The 14,030-nt window shown below is 39.3% G+C and overlaps 1 protein-coding gene across 1 annotated transcript in view; it reads right to left on the minus strand.

The window, feature by feature from the left end:
- Positions 1 to 3,164: 3,164 nt before the first annotated feature.
- Positions 3,165 to 14,030, minus strand: part of LOC122549475 (chloride channel protein C-like) — a 131,070-nt gene continuing 120,204 nt past the window's right edge. Inside the window, exons 15-16 of the mRNA XM_043689335.2 lie at positions 10,935 to 11,027; positions 3,165 to 4,187 (exon numbers count right to left, since the gene is read on the minus strand). Coding sequence (XP_043545270.1) covers positions 3,969 to 4,187; positions 10,935 to 11,027 — 312 coding nt within the window. The 3' untranslated portion in view covers positions 3,165 to 3,968. The remainder of the gene's footprint in view (positions 4,188 to 10,934; positions 11,028 to 14,030) is intronic.

Raw genomic sequence — 14,030 nt, forward strand, 5'->3', positions numbered from 1 at the left:
TAATTCATTTAAACAGATCAGAAAAGACAAAGGTCCCAACACCAATCCCTGGAGAACACGCCTTCAACTCATCTCCAATCTTTTAGCCAACTTCTAATTTAAGTTGCCAAGTACCCAAACATTTCTAATTGGCTAACGAATCTGCTATATGGCTCCATTTCAAATGCTTTCTGAAAGTTAAAATATACAACATCCACAACATTACCCTCATCCATTGCCTGTGTCACCTTGCCAAAGAACTCAATTAATCTGTCAGACAACTTCTCTAACCCACTCTCTTCTTTAACACGCATTTGGCCATGTGAGATAACATCTCTGCATGTAATCTGGTATCAAAACTTGTTTGCTGAAGCTCCTGTGAACTTTCTTGGTTTATTAAACCATATAAAAGAACTTATAAAACTGTAAGTTGTTGGCTTTGACTTGCCTTCTAGGACTATCCTCCAACAATGGTTGAGGGACAAGGTGGTACAGTTAATTGAAGGATAGTGAAGTCATTGGCACTTCATATTATCCAGCCATATTTTATGATGAACAGCTGAACAAGACGTAATCAGAGAACCTTGAATCCACACTCCTTGGACTTGAACAAGGAGAACAATGTGGATGGAAGAGAATAAAGGTTTTCCTTGAGAATGATTGGTGGCTTCCTAAGTATTCTCTTGAATGGAAAGTTAAAGATTATTTTTCTATTCATGTTGTTATTAAAATTGAAATGGCAAAAGGATAGGAAGAAGTGGAAGACACAAGCAAGAAGTTTATTTTTATTTTTGAAACATATTTTAATTCCTCAGATCAATCTCAGTTGGGGTCAGATTCATCAGTCACGTTTGCAGATGGCAGTCCTTGTCTCCCCATGACCATCCTTTAAGGAATGTAGCCCCTGGAATGAAACAGCAGACTTCAAGGGTACTTCGTGCAGATTTCTAAAATGTGATTGCAAAAATCACAGATGAGTCAAACGTTACCCTTTTCTCATCATGAAGTCAGTGGTGTCATGAGATGGTGCTGTCACTACTCCTAGTGCATGATCTAAAGTACACTTCTCAATGAATGCTCCAGCTGATGATACAATTCTATGATCATGTCCCACAACATCCCTATTTAGCAGGGGCACTGAGACTCACATATTTGGAGGAGATTCCATTCTGTGCAATTCCTGCAATTCCTCCACGTCATGAGATGACATTTTGCTGCAAATCTGTGTTTGGAGGCTGTTCAGCAACTGCTGGAATTTGCTGCTTGCTCATGGACTTCGAGGTACATGTGGCTATTTATTACACAGCAGCCACAGAGGCAACAACAGTTCAACCTAAATCCACTAGTTGCATTGCTTATTAGTTGCAATGAGCCTATGTGGGGAGTATCAGCAAAGCAGCTCCTTAGTAATATGATCAATCAACAGTTACAGCACATGCAAATGACAGTTTAGTATAATCATCCAGATATTGGTATATGGAGGCCTCTGGTAATGAGGACAATGGGATATCTTTACATGAAGCTTTAACATTGCAGACCTTACTCAGATAGATGCTGTAGGAAATTTTCAGAGTGATCAATTACACCTCATTCCACTCCACCCCGCCATGTCACAAGAAAGGCAACATTGCACTGGTTATTACTTATTGTGAAATAACTCTCAGTTTTGTGCGTGATAAGAGCACCTCCAAGCCTTGTGCAGTCAATGAGACCTTGGAATATGTTGGCGATTTGCTTACTGCAGATGGCTCATTAAATTTCACTTATGATTACTTTTGCCCTTCAGAGATTACTAGAATGAATTTATATTGATCAATGTCATGGTCCAGATTTCTTGTGGCCAGGGTTATGATCAACATAGTTGGTCATTGCCTGAGATACACGTCCAGAATTTACATATACAGATGTCTTTAACCTGCAACGTGTAAGTGTCTGATGAATGCAATTGGCTGAGGATCAGCATCTGTGATGATGAGGATCTCAGAAGTACCCAAGGTGGATCAGTTATTTGATGATTCAGCCTAAAGACCGTTACAAATATTTCAGCTTTGTCATTTACACTGAAGTGCTGGCTCTTCTATCGTTGAGTATGGAGATATTTGTGGAGCCCATTGCTCCAGTTAATTGTTTAATTGTTTTTCACAACTGGATGTGACGAAACTGAAGAACTTTGAATGTGCAATTACTAAAAATACTCAATATTTGCATGTGTTAATATTCCCTGTTTAATTTCAGTGATGTGCACAGGGAGCAAGGTAATTGCCTGGATGGTCATTTCTTTAAATTACAGATTATACTGTTGCAACTGGTTTACTTTGAACATTCACCCCCTATTCAGAGCCAGAAAAGGGTCACTGGATCCCAAATGGTAACTCTGTTTCTCCCTACAGATGCTGCCAGATCTGCTGAGTTTCTCCAGCAATTTCTGTTTTTGTTTCAGATTTCCAGCATCCACAAATCTTTGTTTTATTTATGTCAAGCTTTCATGGTCTTTTACTTTTCTATTAAGCAAAATTTGAATCAAAGGGCTGAAATATGGTGAAATAGCGTGCAAGGTATTTCAATCGAAACACACTTCGATCTTGTGCAAATATTCTCCCTAGCCATAGTCACATGATCTCTGCCTGCAGTTTGTGTGGGCCCCATAGTAGTCATTTTAGATTGACCTAATAAAGATGAGTGTTGAGCATACATCTGTGTTGTGCACTCATAACAGAGTGTACAAACCAAGTTTCTACTCTATGGAAAAGATTGCAAGTGGTCCTCCAATGCAGCCAAGCCATACTCTTGAGACTTGCTGAATTTGCTACCTGAATTTGCTTTGTAGCAGGGATGGCAACCAGACTCGCCACTGGGTCAAAATCTCCAACAGTGAGATAAAGATGACAGAGATGACATTAAAGATAGTGAGGAACTGGGATGGCACCAGTACAGCCAGAGGCCTTTGGCAATAATTAACTTAAGTGAGCTGTCACTTGCTAACAGCCATGTCCAACTTCTCTTGCCATCCTTTCTCCTCATCAAAGACCAAGGTTACTGGGACACTGCTTTTCCAGGAATATACTACACACAAATATTTCAAAACAAATAATAATTTAAGTAATATGCATAAATGTCTCCAAACTAATTATTCTCCAAAAGCCAGCACAAACTCCCTTAAGTATCAGTCATCTGAAGTTTTTATAGTCGTGCTTTAATTTATATTAATTTCTCAATGTATTTTCCCATTAAAAATTAAGTACAATTTCATATTACTTTCAATTTTCATAATTTATCAACAACTAGAAACAAATTCATAAAAGTTAATGTAAAATAGCAAAGCTAATTGTAATGTATAGATAGAATGGTATTAATTATGTATTTAACATTTATGGTCCATAGCACCCAGGTTGTAAAATATATTTCAGATTATGAATAATAGATTAGAAGATCTACCATTTCGCATAGGTTTTGCATTATATTGTTTACTTCATAGAAACATGCCAATTTGATAAATTAGAAAGAAAAGGTCAAACTAAAACATTCATGATTGCTGGGAAATTGAGGCAAAATATTCCTAAGTTAAATCATTTTCTTCACTAAAGCATTCTTAACTATTTACCCCATAAATTTGTACAACAATTATCAAAACATGGAATTACAATCATTGAAAAACACAAGCTCACAGGAAATTTACCATAGTTCTTTACAAGGCTGGTTAAAAGATATCCCCTGCTGGAGAACATCTTCTGAAGATAATCTCCGTATATAACATCACCCTAATAAATTGCTATTCAAAAGGGATATTAAAAAAGCTGTTTGGAGAAACCCTGAAAGTGAAGACTATGACAAAGCAAAATTTTAAAAAGCAGAAATTGGAAGTTGTGAGGATGTTATATAGACAACGTATCAAGAACAATTCTACACATTTAGAATTCCTTTCCTGTCTTAAACAGCCTTTGTGATTTACACAGAAACAGTAATATGTAAAGATTTCCATCAGAACATTTTTATCTTCTACCATTGTCTGATTCCAAATTCTCAGATTGAAGTAGTTTCTCTTCAAGGCGGAATGGCATCAGATCTTTTCGTGTAATGATGCCAAGGACACGATTTCTCAAGTCAACAACGGTCAAGTGTCGAAGTCCCAGTGTTCGAAAAATGATGTAAGTTCGTTGAAGAGAAAAATTAGCATGGACTGTCATTGCTGATTGGTTGATATGTGGTTTCTAAAGATAACAGAGACAGGTAAGAGAGTTGTATAGATAAAAGAGTTAATGAAGACTGACCACTAACAGTTAACAACAAACAACATATGCTTAGCCTACATACATTAAATTTAAGAAGTTAACATATTGAAAAATAATCTATCTTTATAGTTGGTGGTATTCTGAAAGCACTGGTTTAACATCAGAATGTAATTTTTGTGTAGCTGATATCAAAACAAATGTATCAAAGTCATCATACTTAAACAAAGTACAGTGTCAGAAAAAATATTGAATGATGATTGAATATCAATCTATAAAAAAAATCCCATATCCTCTGACCATGCACAATCCTGACTTCCACATCACTAAAATGGTCATAATGACACTGGACTCACAATTTCGTAGAATTTACAAGAAGGGGTACTTGTGCACAAAACACAAATCTGGCACACAGATAAAGCAGATAATTAGGAAGGCAAATTAAATGTTGGCCTTTATTTCAAAGGGATTAGAGTGTAAGAGGAGGGAAGTCTTTACTGCATTTGTATAAAATGCTGGTGAGATCATACCTGGAATACTGTAAGCAGTTTGGTCCCCTTAAATAAAATATATAATATCATTGGAGGCAGTTTAAAGAAGGTTCACTAGGATAATCATCGATATGGAAGCATTTTCTTACAAGCAAAAGTTAAACTCTGTTCATTGAAATTTAGAAGAATGAGAGATGATCTCATTGAAACATGTAGAGTTCTTAAGGGGAAGTACTGAGAAGATATTTCCCATCATGGGACACTCTGGGACCAGAAGGCATCACCTAAGACTTAAGAGACACCAATTTAAGATCAAGATGAGGAGGAATTCTTCTCTCAGCGGGCTGAGCGTCTTTGAAACTCTTTGCCACAGACAGCTGTGAAAGATTCTTAATGTGTAGGGGAATCAAGAGTTATGTGGAAAGAGCAGGAAAGTGTACACGAAAAGTATTGGATCAGCCATGATCCTACTGAATGGCAGAGAAGGCTTGAGGGGCTGAACAGCCTATAGTTGGTCGTATTTCTTATAGTCTACAAAACAAAACTAAGGGGCTACATCTACCAGAATGATTAGTCTCGATGGGGTGAAGACTGACTGATGACCTATTCATGGTCTCAAATTTGTGAAGAATTTTGATCGGAAACATAGAAAAGATGCTTCCATTTGTAGGCCACGGAAAAGCGATTGGCCAGAAATATAATACTGTCATTAAAAAATCCAATAGTGAAATCAGGAGAAGCATTTTTAACTAGTAAGCAGTTAGAATGTGGAGCTTACAATCATATAAAACAATTGAAATGAAAAGCAGGAACGCATTTAAGGGGATAAGCTGAAGAAAGAAAATAAATAGAAATGATCAGCACCATTTGCGAATCCTCAGATATTGACAAAGTCCATTCCAAATGCAGAAATGATGTGGAGTGCTGGTGTTGGACGGGGGTGGACAAAGTTAAAAATCACACAACACCGTACAAACTTCGAGCACTGCTCTTTCATCAGGGAGCTAGTGGAGCAGGATACATTGGACCCAGAATTTATAAGTAAAATATCAAAATGTCATGCAACTGATGCGATGTATTAGACAAACATAGATGGCTGTTAAGTCTCTAATCACTTAGAATGAGTGTCATGTGACTTTTAACCAAATACAGAAAGACATGAATAATGTTCAGCTCAGACTGAGGAGTGTTAAGTAACATTTATGTTGGGCAATATCTGTCTTCAACAAAACAGAACCCAACCTTTGACATTCAATGTTATTACTATCAATAAATACCACCCCATTAACAACATCCTGTGGATCACTATTTTCTAGAAACTGAACTGGACAAGCCATATAAATACTGTGGCTACAAGAAATTTTATGGCAAATAACTTATCTCCTAACTCCTCAAAGCCAGTCCACCATCAGCATGGCATAGGTTGGACTGTGATGGAATATCTCCCCATTTGTCTGGATGAATGCAACTCCAAAAACACTTGAAAAGATTAATTCCATCCAGAACACAGCAACCCACTTAATTGGCAGCTGTCTAGCAACTTCCATATGTACTCCCTTCACCACTGATGTACAGAGAGCTACTACTGTGCAATCTATAAGATGCATGGCAGCAATTCACCAAGACTCCTTAGAAACCACTTTCCAAACCCATGCCCCTTCCACCTAAAACAACAAGTACAGCAGATAAATGGGAATATCCCCACCCGCAAGTTCCCCTGCCTTGGAGCAATGCTGCTTGCCCTTCACTGCGTCTAAAACCTGGAAGTCCTTTCCTAACAGTACCTATACTTATGGACTGAGCAGTTCAAGAAAGTAGTTCATCATCATTTCTCCAGGACAATTATGAATGGAAATTAAATGCTGGCCAAGCCATTCAACATCAACATCCAGTGAATGAACAAAAGAAAACTGACCTTGGTGAGAAATGCATTTCATGCAGTTATCAAGTCATAGAGGCATACAGCATGGAAATAGGCCTTTGGCCCAAATTGTCTATACTGACCAGGTTTCCAAAACTGAACTAGTTTGATTTGCCTGCATGCATTTGGCCTATAACCTCTAAGCCTTTCCTATGCATGTACCTGTCCAAATGCCTTTTAAATGTGGTAATTGTACCCACCGCTACCTCTTCCTCTGGCAACTCATTCCATTTATACATATCCTCTGTGTAAAAAAGTTGCCCCTTAAGTTATTTTTAAATCTTTCCCCTCTCATCTTAAACCTATGCCTGCTAGTCTTGGACTCCCCTCCCCTGGGAAAAGGATCCTAGCCATTCACCCTATTCATACCCCTCATGGTTTTATAAATCTCAATAAGGTCATCCCTCAGCTTCCTACATTCCAGGGAAGAAAGCTCCAGTCTATCCAACCTCTCCTTATAACCCATACCTTTCAGTCTTGGTAATTAAATTTTTTGCAACCTTTCCAGTTTAATAACATTCTTCCTGTAGCAGAACAACCAGAATTGTACGCAGTACAGTGTAAGTGGCCTTACCAATGTCTTGTACAGCTGTAATATGACATCCTAACTCTGTACTCAATGCTCTGTCCAATGAAGCAAGCGTGCCAAATGCTTTCTTCACCACCCTGTCAACCTGTGACACAATTTTCAAGGAACTATGTACATGCACCCCTAGGGTCTCTCTGTTCAAAAACATTCCCTAGGGCCATACCATTAACAGTGTAAATCATGTCCTAGTTTGTCTCAGCAAAATGCAACACCTTTCATTTATCTGAATTAACCTCCATCTCACATTATTTGACCCACTGGCCCAGTTGATCAAGATCCCCTTGTACTCTTAGTTAACCTTCTTGCTGTACACAACACCACCAATTTTGTGTTGCCCACAGACTTACCAACCATGCCTCCGATACTCTCAACCAAAACATTTATATCAATTACAACAGTGGACCCAGCACCAATCCTTGCCGCACACCACTGGTCACAGGCCTCCAGACTGAACAACAACCCTTTACCACTACTCTCTGCCTCTCACCTTCAAGACAATCATGTATCCAATCTTCCTGAATCCCATGTGATCTTGATAATCAGTCTATCATGTGGAGCCTTGTTGACGGTCTTGTTATTCACGTAGACAGTGAATACCACTCTGCCTTCATCTATCTTCTTGGTCACTTCATCAAAAAATTTGATCAAATTTGTAACACATGATTTCCCACGCACAAAGCCATGTTGACGATTTCTAATCAGTCCTTGCATTTCCAAATTCTGTAGATCCTGTCTCTCAGAATCCTCTGCAACCACTTATCCCCCACTGATGTTAGGCTCACTGGTTTATAGTTCCCTGGCTTTTCATTGCAGCCTTTCTTAAGTAGTGGCACAACCCTCCAGTCTCCCGGCACCTCTCCCATGGCTATCAATGATGCCAATATCTCAAGCAAGGAGGCTTGCTGATTCTTTCCCATCTTCCTACCTGAATACACTTGATCAGATCTTGGGGATTTATCTACCTTTGTGTTTTAAGATCTCCAACACTTCCTCTTCTGTAATGTGGACTCATTTCAAGATATAATTATTTATTTCCTGAGTTCCCTAGCTTTCCTCTTAAGTTTATTCCTAAACCCCTTATACTCAAGGGACTCATTTGATCCCAGCAGTTTATACCTGACATATGCTTCCTTCTTTTCCTTGACCAGAGCTTCAATATCTCTAGTTATTCAGTGTTCCCTATCCTGCCAGCCTTGCCCTTCACACAGGAACATGCTGGCCCTGAACTCATTATCTCGCTCTTGAAAGCCTTCCATTTGCCAGACATCCCTTTACCTGTGAAGAGCCTTCCTTAACCAACTTTTGATTGTCTAACATTGTCAAAGTTAGCCTTGTCCCAATTTTGAACTTTAACTTGTTGACCAGAGCGTTCCTTTTACGTTTTATTTTAAAACTATTTTAAAACTAATGGAATTATGGTTTCTGGTCCCAAAGTGCTGCCCCACTAACACCTCAGTCACTTGCTCTGACTTATTTCCCAAGAGGAGGTCAAGTTTTCATGCTACTCTAGTAGGGTCATGTGATTGAGAAAGTTTTCCTCAACACACTTAGTAAATTATCCCCCATCCATGTCCTTAACACAATGGCAGTCTCAGTCTATGTTTGGAAAGTTAAAATCTCCTACTATTACAACTCTATTATTCTTACAGCTATTTGCAATCACCTTACATATTTGCTCCTCAATTTCCTGCTGACTATTGGGGAGCCTGTAAAACAACCCCATCAAAGTGACCACCCCCTTTTTATATCTCAGTTCCTCCCATATAGCTTCACTGGATGATCCCTCAGGAATATCCTAATTACTGCCGTGATGTTATCCCTAATACCATCCCCCCACCACCACCCCCAGCCCCCCCCCCCCCCCCCCCCTTGCTTCCCCTTCCAATAGCATTTGTATCCTAGAACATTGAGCTGCCAGTTCTGTCCGCCCTCAGCCATGTTTCTATAATAGCTATGATATCCCAGTCCCATGTTCCCAACCATGCCCTAGGTTCACCTGCCTTACCTGTTAGGCCTCTTTATTGAAATAAATGCAATTATAACTGTAATTCATAAATCTTCCCTCATTCCTTGCTGTGCTCTTGCTTGCCTGTCTATTTAACTTGCTCTCTAACTTCTGTATTAGCCTCAATCTTCACTTTTGTCTCACTGCTATCTTGGGTCCCACCCCCCTGCCAGAATAATTTAAACTCTCCTAAGTAAATCTAACAAATCTCCCCACCAGGATATTGATCCCCCTCGAGTTCCGGTATCTCTTGTACAGGTCACTCTGCCCCAGAAGTGATTCCAATGACAATGCATCTATTGCATTTAATATTCATAGCTGTAATATTTTCAGGAGAGAGAGAGAGAGTGAAACATGGAGAATGGAAGGTGTAGACAGATGGAGTGGTTATTCTAGTGAAGGGTTAAATCACAACCTTAGAATGAAAGGATGACCAAAGGGATGTAAAAATATTAAACCCTTTTGGATTTAGAAGAATTTTCTCATTCTTTTTCTTTAAAGGTATCGGGGCAAGGGTATTGGGTAGTAGCTAACATCCCATCCCAACCAACAAGATACTTCACCTGATTGCCCAGCAATCAGCTCAGAAACTAAAAACAATACAGGCCTTACCATTGACAACTCAGCTCATCAGAGCTGACCTGCTTCTGACTAAGTCCACTGGTTGAAGCCTAACCCTTAATGGAACCAGCAGCGAGAAGGTAAATGTTTCTTCTTCCTGTCACAGTGTGGGAGTCATGGGGATAGGGCATGGTCAGGGTGTTTGGAGTCAGGGTAGGGCTGTCCACAGTTTTCAGGGACTACCTCTTGCCCCTTCGTCCACTCCTCCAATTTTCTCCAGAGTTGGGCAATTGAAATCTCCCCTAACCCAGAAGGCAGATCTCCATGTTTTCCCAGTCAGAAACTTTGCCAGCTTGGGAAGATGGTGAGCTAAGGTATTTGTGTGGTTAATTTGTCGCATGATTTGTTTATAATAGAATTTGTTATAATGTAGCACAATGATTATTTGGAACTTCAGGGCTTTAATTGCTGTCGAGTTGAGAAAGTTCTCAGTGGACCTTCTTGCTCTGTAATTTAATACTGAGGTGCGCAAAGTTTCTCTCCTGGGCCAACTGACCCCATTACTTCCTTTTCTCTGGGGAGGGAGAAATTGCACCCAAAGAATTCAGAAATTAGAAGGGAAATCACACAATGCTCAGTGAATTTTATAAACTCCAAAGATTACAGAGAAGATTCAAGGAGCAGGATGTAGACATTTCAGAGAACATGTATGGGTAATACTATAAGAATTGCTTAGCAATCACAAAGCAGACTGCTAAAAGTTGACGCATGCAATTATTCTGGAATATACAAGAATTTACTACATGCAAGTGCAGTGTTCCTGCAGGATTTTCCTTATAAACTAAAAGTTTGGATCTTGGCATGCAAGACATTCTTATATAGGAAGTACCCATATAAAGGTAAACTTTGCTTCACCATTAAGAGATTGGAAAATATTAGACACCTAATTCAGTTACTGCTATATAAAATCTTGCTGATAATGCAAAAAACCGAAGTAAATGACAGCACAGAGTCAACACAGCAGGGCTCTTGTGGCACAGTACCCCTACCTCTAAGCCAGGAGGTCCTCCTGCTTCAGAGATGTGTAATAATATCTCTGAACAGGTTGATTAGAAAATATCTAAAGTCTGCACACTGACAGATCTTTGTACAGTTGGCTTACCAAATTGACATAGTAGTCCTTATAACGATTGTCAGTTCTGTACTCATTCAGGAGAAGATTCATCTTAGTTGAGTTTATCAGCTTGGCAGACATCTATTAATAAAATAACAACAACAGCTGGTTATGCATCCTTTAACATAATAAAACATCCCAACACACTTCGCATGATTGTTACCAAACAAATTTTGATATTATTTAGGATATGTCTAAAGAGATCAGCTTTCAGAGATATCCTTAGACTGGAAAGAGAGCTGGAAAGCCAGAATGATTGTAAAAGGGAATGACAGAACTTAGAGTCTGAGCGACCAATGGCCCATCTGCCAACAGTGCAGTCATTGTAATTGGGGATGATCAAGAGGTCAGAATTAGATGAATGCAAAAGTATTGGAAGGTAGTAGGGATGGAGAAAGTTGCAGAGATAGGATAGGTGAGGCCATTGATGGCAACCAAGGACGGGAATTTCAAAACAGTTCTTTCGCTAATTAGGAATGTATACAACGTCAGTGAGCATAGGAGTGATTGTTGAGTGGACTTGGTGCAAGTTAGGACATTGAGTAGCTGAACTTTGGATAGTTTCAAATTAAGGAGAGTGAGTGATGAAAGGTCAGCCAGACGTGGATTGAAATTGTTAAGTCTAGAAATAACAAAAAGAGAAATAATGGTTTCAAAAATGTTGGGGTAGGAACAGATTCAAGTGATGTCATGCGTGGAAATAGATGTCCTCATGATGGAATGATTGTGTCAGCTATCTCAAGATCACACTTAATGAGTGAACATGGCTTGATATCAGATGTTTGCATGGAGAGGGGTAGAATCAGTGCCCAGAAGCAAAGTATATGGCAGAGGAAATGTCTTTGGGCTGCCCAACATTTAGCTGGAGACATATTCTGCTCATCCAGTATAGGTGACAGACAAGCAGTCTGATCATTTAGAGACAGTGGAATAATTGAGAGAGAGTGTGGTGACATAGAATCAGTGTTGATACCGTGGGCTGAATATTAGCTACCAAGATGGTAGCATAAAGCATAAAGTGAAATGTATCCCAAAAGAATGATTTTCACTCAGGGGTGTAGGGGAGTGGAGGGACTGTGGTGGGAGGTTGGACCAAGGGCAAGCAAGTACTAAGTCAACCAAAACACTCGATTGAAACTTCCCAGCTAAAAAACAAAAGCTGCTCACCAGAGAGTTTTCTTAACTCTTACTGACAATTACAGCCTTTTCTTTTTTTAAACTTTAATGCGCAGAGCATTTAGAAACTTTAAAACAAGATCATTATACTGACTCTTTCTGCCTTTCAACAGCATTTATTTCTATTACATGAATATATGAGTCACATACTAGCCTTGCAATAGCCAAATGCAATCTGTTTTAATTCAAAGTTAAAAATCACACAACACCAGGTTATAGTCCAACAAGTTTAATTGGAAGCACACTAGCTTTCGGGTGCCACTCCTTCATCAGGTGATAGCGGAGGACACAATTCCAAGGCACAGAATTTATAGCAAAAATTTACAATGCGATGTAACTGAAATTATACATTGAAAAATACCTTGATTGTCTGTTGAGTCTTTCGTCTGTTCGAATACCATGATAATTTCATTTCTTTCATGTGTAAGTCACAAAACCTTTTTTTAAAAGTTGCTTTCTCAGGTTAGCTGTAACAATGGGTGATAGCTAGACAATATGTTGAAGGTGTTAGCCCCCTGTGTTCTCTGCCTATGCCATGATGTTTAGATTGATTCTAATCTAAAAAGTGAGATAACAGAGTTTTACATGAATTCATGCAGTTTTTGAGCAAAGCACAATGTAACTCTGCAAGTACAAATTCACCTCACAAAATATATGTGTGTGTCTCTGTCTGGGTTGGGGGTTGAGAGTGTGAGAGAGGGTGTATATGTGTGTGTAGTGAGTGTAGAGTGACAAGTCTGTGAGGGGGTGCATATGTGAGTGTGGGAGGGTGTGCGTGTCTGGGATAGGGGGATTTTTAACTTTGTACACCCCAGTCCAACATCGGCATCTCCAAATCATGTTTTAATTCAGCACTGAGTTCAAATGGCTCTATTGAGTCCGGGATTCATTCCTGTGTGAATGCCATCTTTCCCACACTGGCAAATATTGATTGTGAAGAAGATGGGGATGGAAGGTCTGTGGACTCTTCCCAACTCTGCAAAAATCTAGTCATACATGTTTAAATTGTGCCACTGAAAAGCGGCACATGGATGAGCAATAAAAGGGGGCCCAGCATAGATCACTGGGGAGCACCAAAGCTAATGGCACAGAAGCAGGAAGAGAAGCCACAAAGTTAATTCACTGCTTATATATACTTCTAATTAACCATTCAAAGAAGTTATGACCAACCTCTGGGCAGGTGAGTCTTCTGACCCTGAGGTAGGGACACTACCACTGCACACAGGAGCCCTTGATTCACTAATTATAACAAATAGATAGGAAGGGAATCAAGTGAAAGCGTTCTCACCCAATTGGATGGCAGTAAAGAAGAAATGGAGAAGGATGGTGTCAAAGGCTTTAGGCAGGTCATGATGAGTCAGATGGGAGAGTTTGCCTTTGACAAAATCACATGGAATGTCATTTGTCTCTTTGATAATAGTGAAACAACACTGTGCCTAGTGGTAAAATCTGATTGGAAGGATTAAATCACAGAACCCCTGAAAAGATTGGCACGGATTTCGAGAGAATTAATAATATGTTTCTAGAGAGGAAATGATGTTGGTGTTAGTGGTATAATTTGCAAGGACTGAGAGGGTCGAGGTTTAGATTTTCAAGGAGTGAGTGATGATGACAAATTTAAAGGAGTGAGGAAGCTTTACATCAAGAAAGAAAGCATCAGTGACATCAGCTAATATTGGACCAGAAAAGAAAGGAGGGTGGTCAGCTGCTTAGTGAGACTAGGATAGAGAGAGCAGGTCTGACAGCATTTGCAGGGAGACAGCAGAATTAATGTTTTGGATTGAGTTACCTTTCCTCAGAACTTACTTTTCCAACAATTTCTGTTTTTGTTTCTGATTTACAGCATTCTTAGTTCTTTCCATTTTTATTTAGAGGGAGCACAAGTGGGTCTTTTGGATTCTTCTGTCA

Source organism: Chiloscyllium plagiosum, unplaced genomic scaffold, assembly GCF_037043375.1.
Source record: "Chiloscyllium plagiosum isolate Xiang-an unplaced genomic scaffold, Cpla_swu_hap1 HiC_scaffold_4, whole genome shotgun sequence".
Taxonomy (NCBI): Eukaryota; Metazoa; Chordata; class Chondrichthyes; order Orectolobiformes; family Hemiscylliidae; genus Chiloscyllium; species Chiloscyllium plagiosum.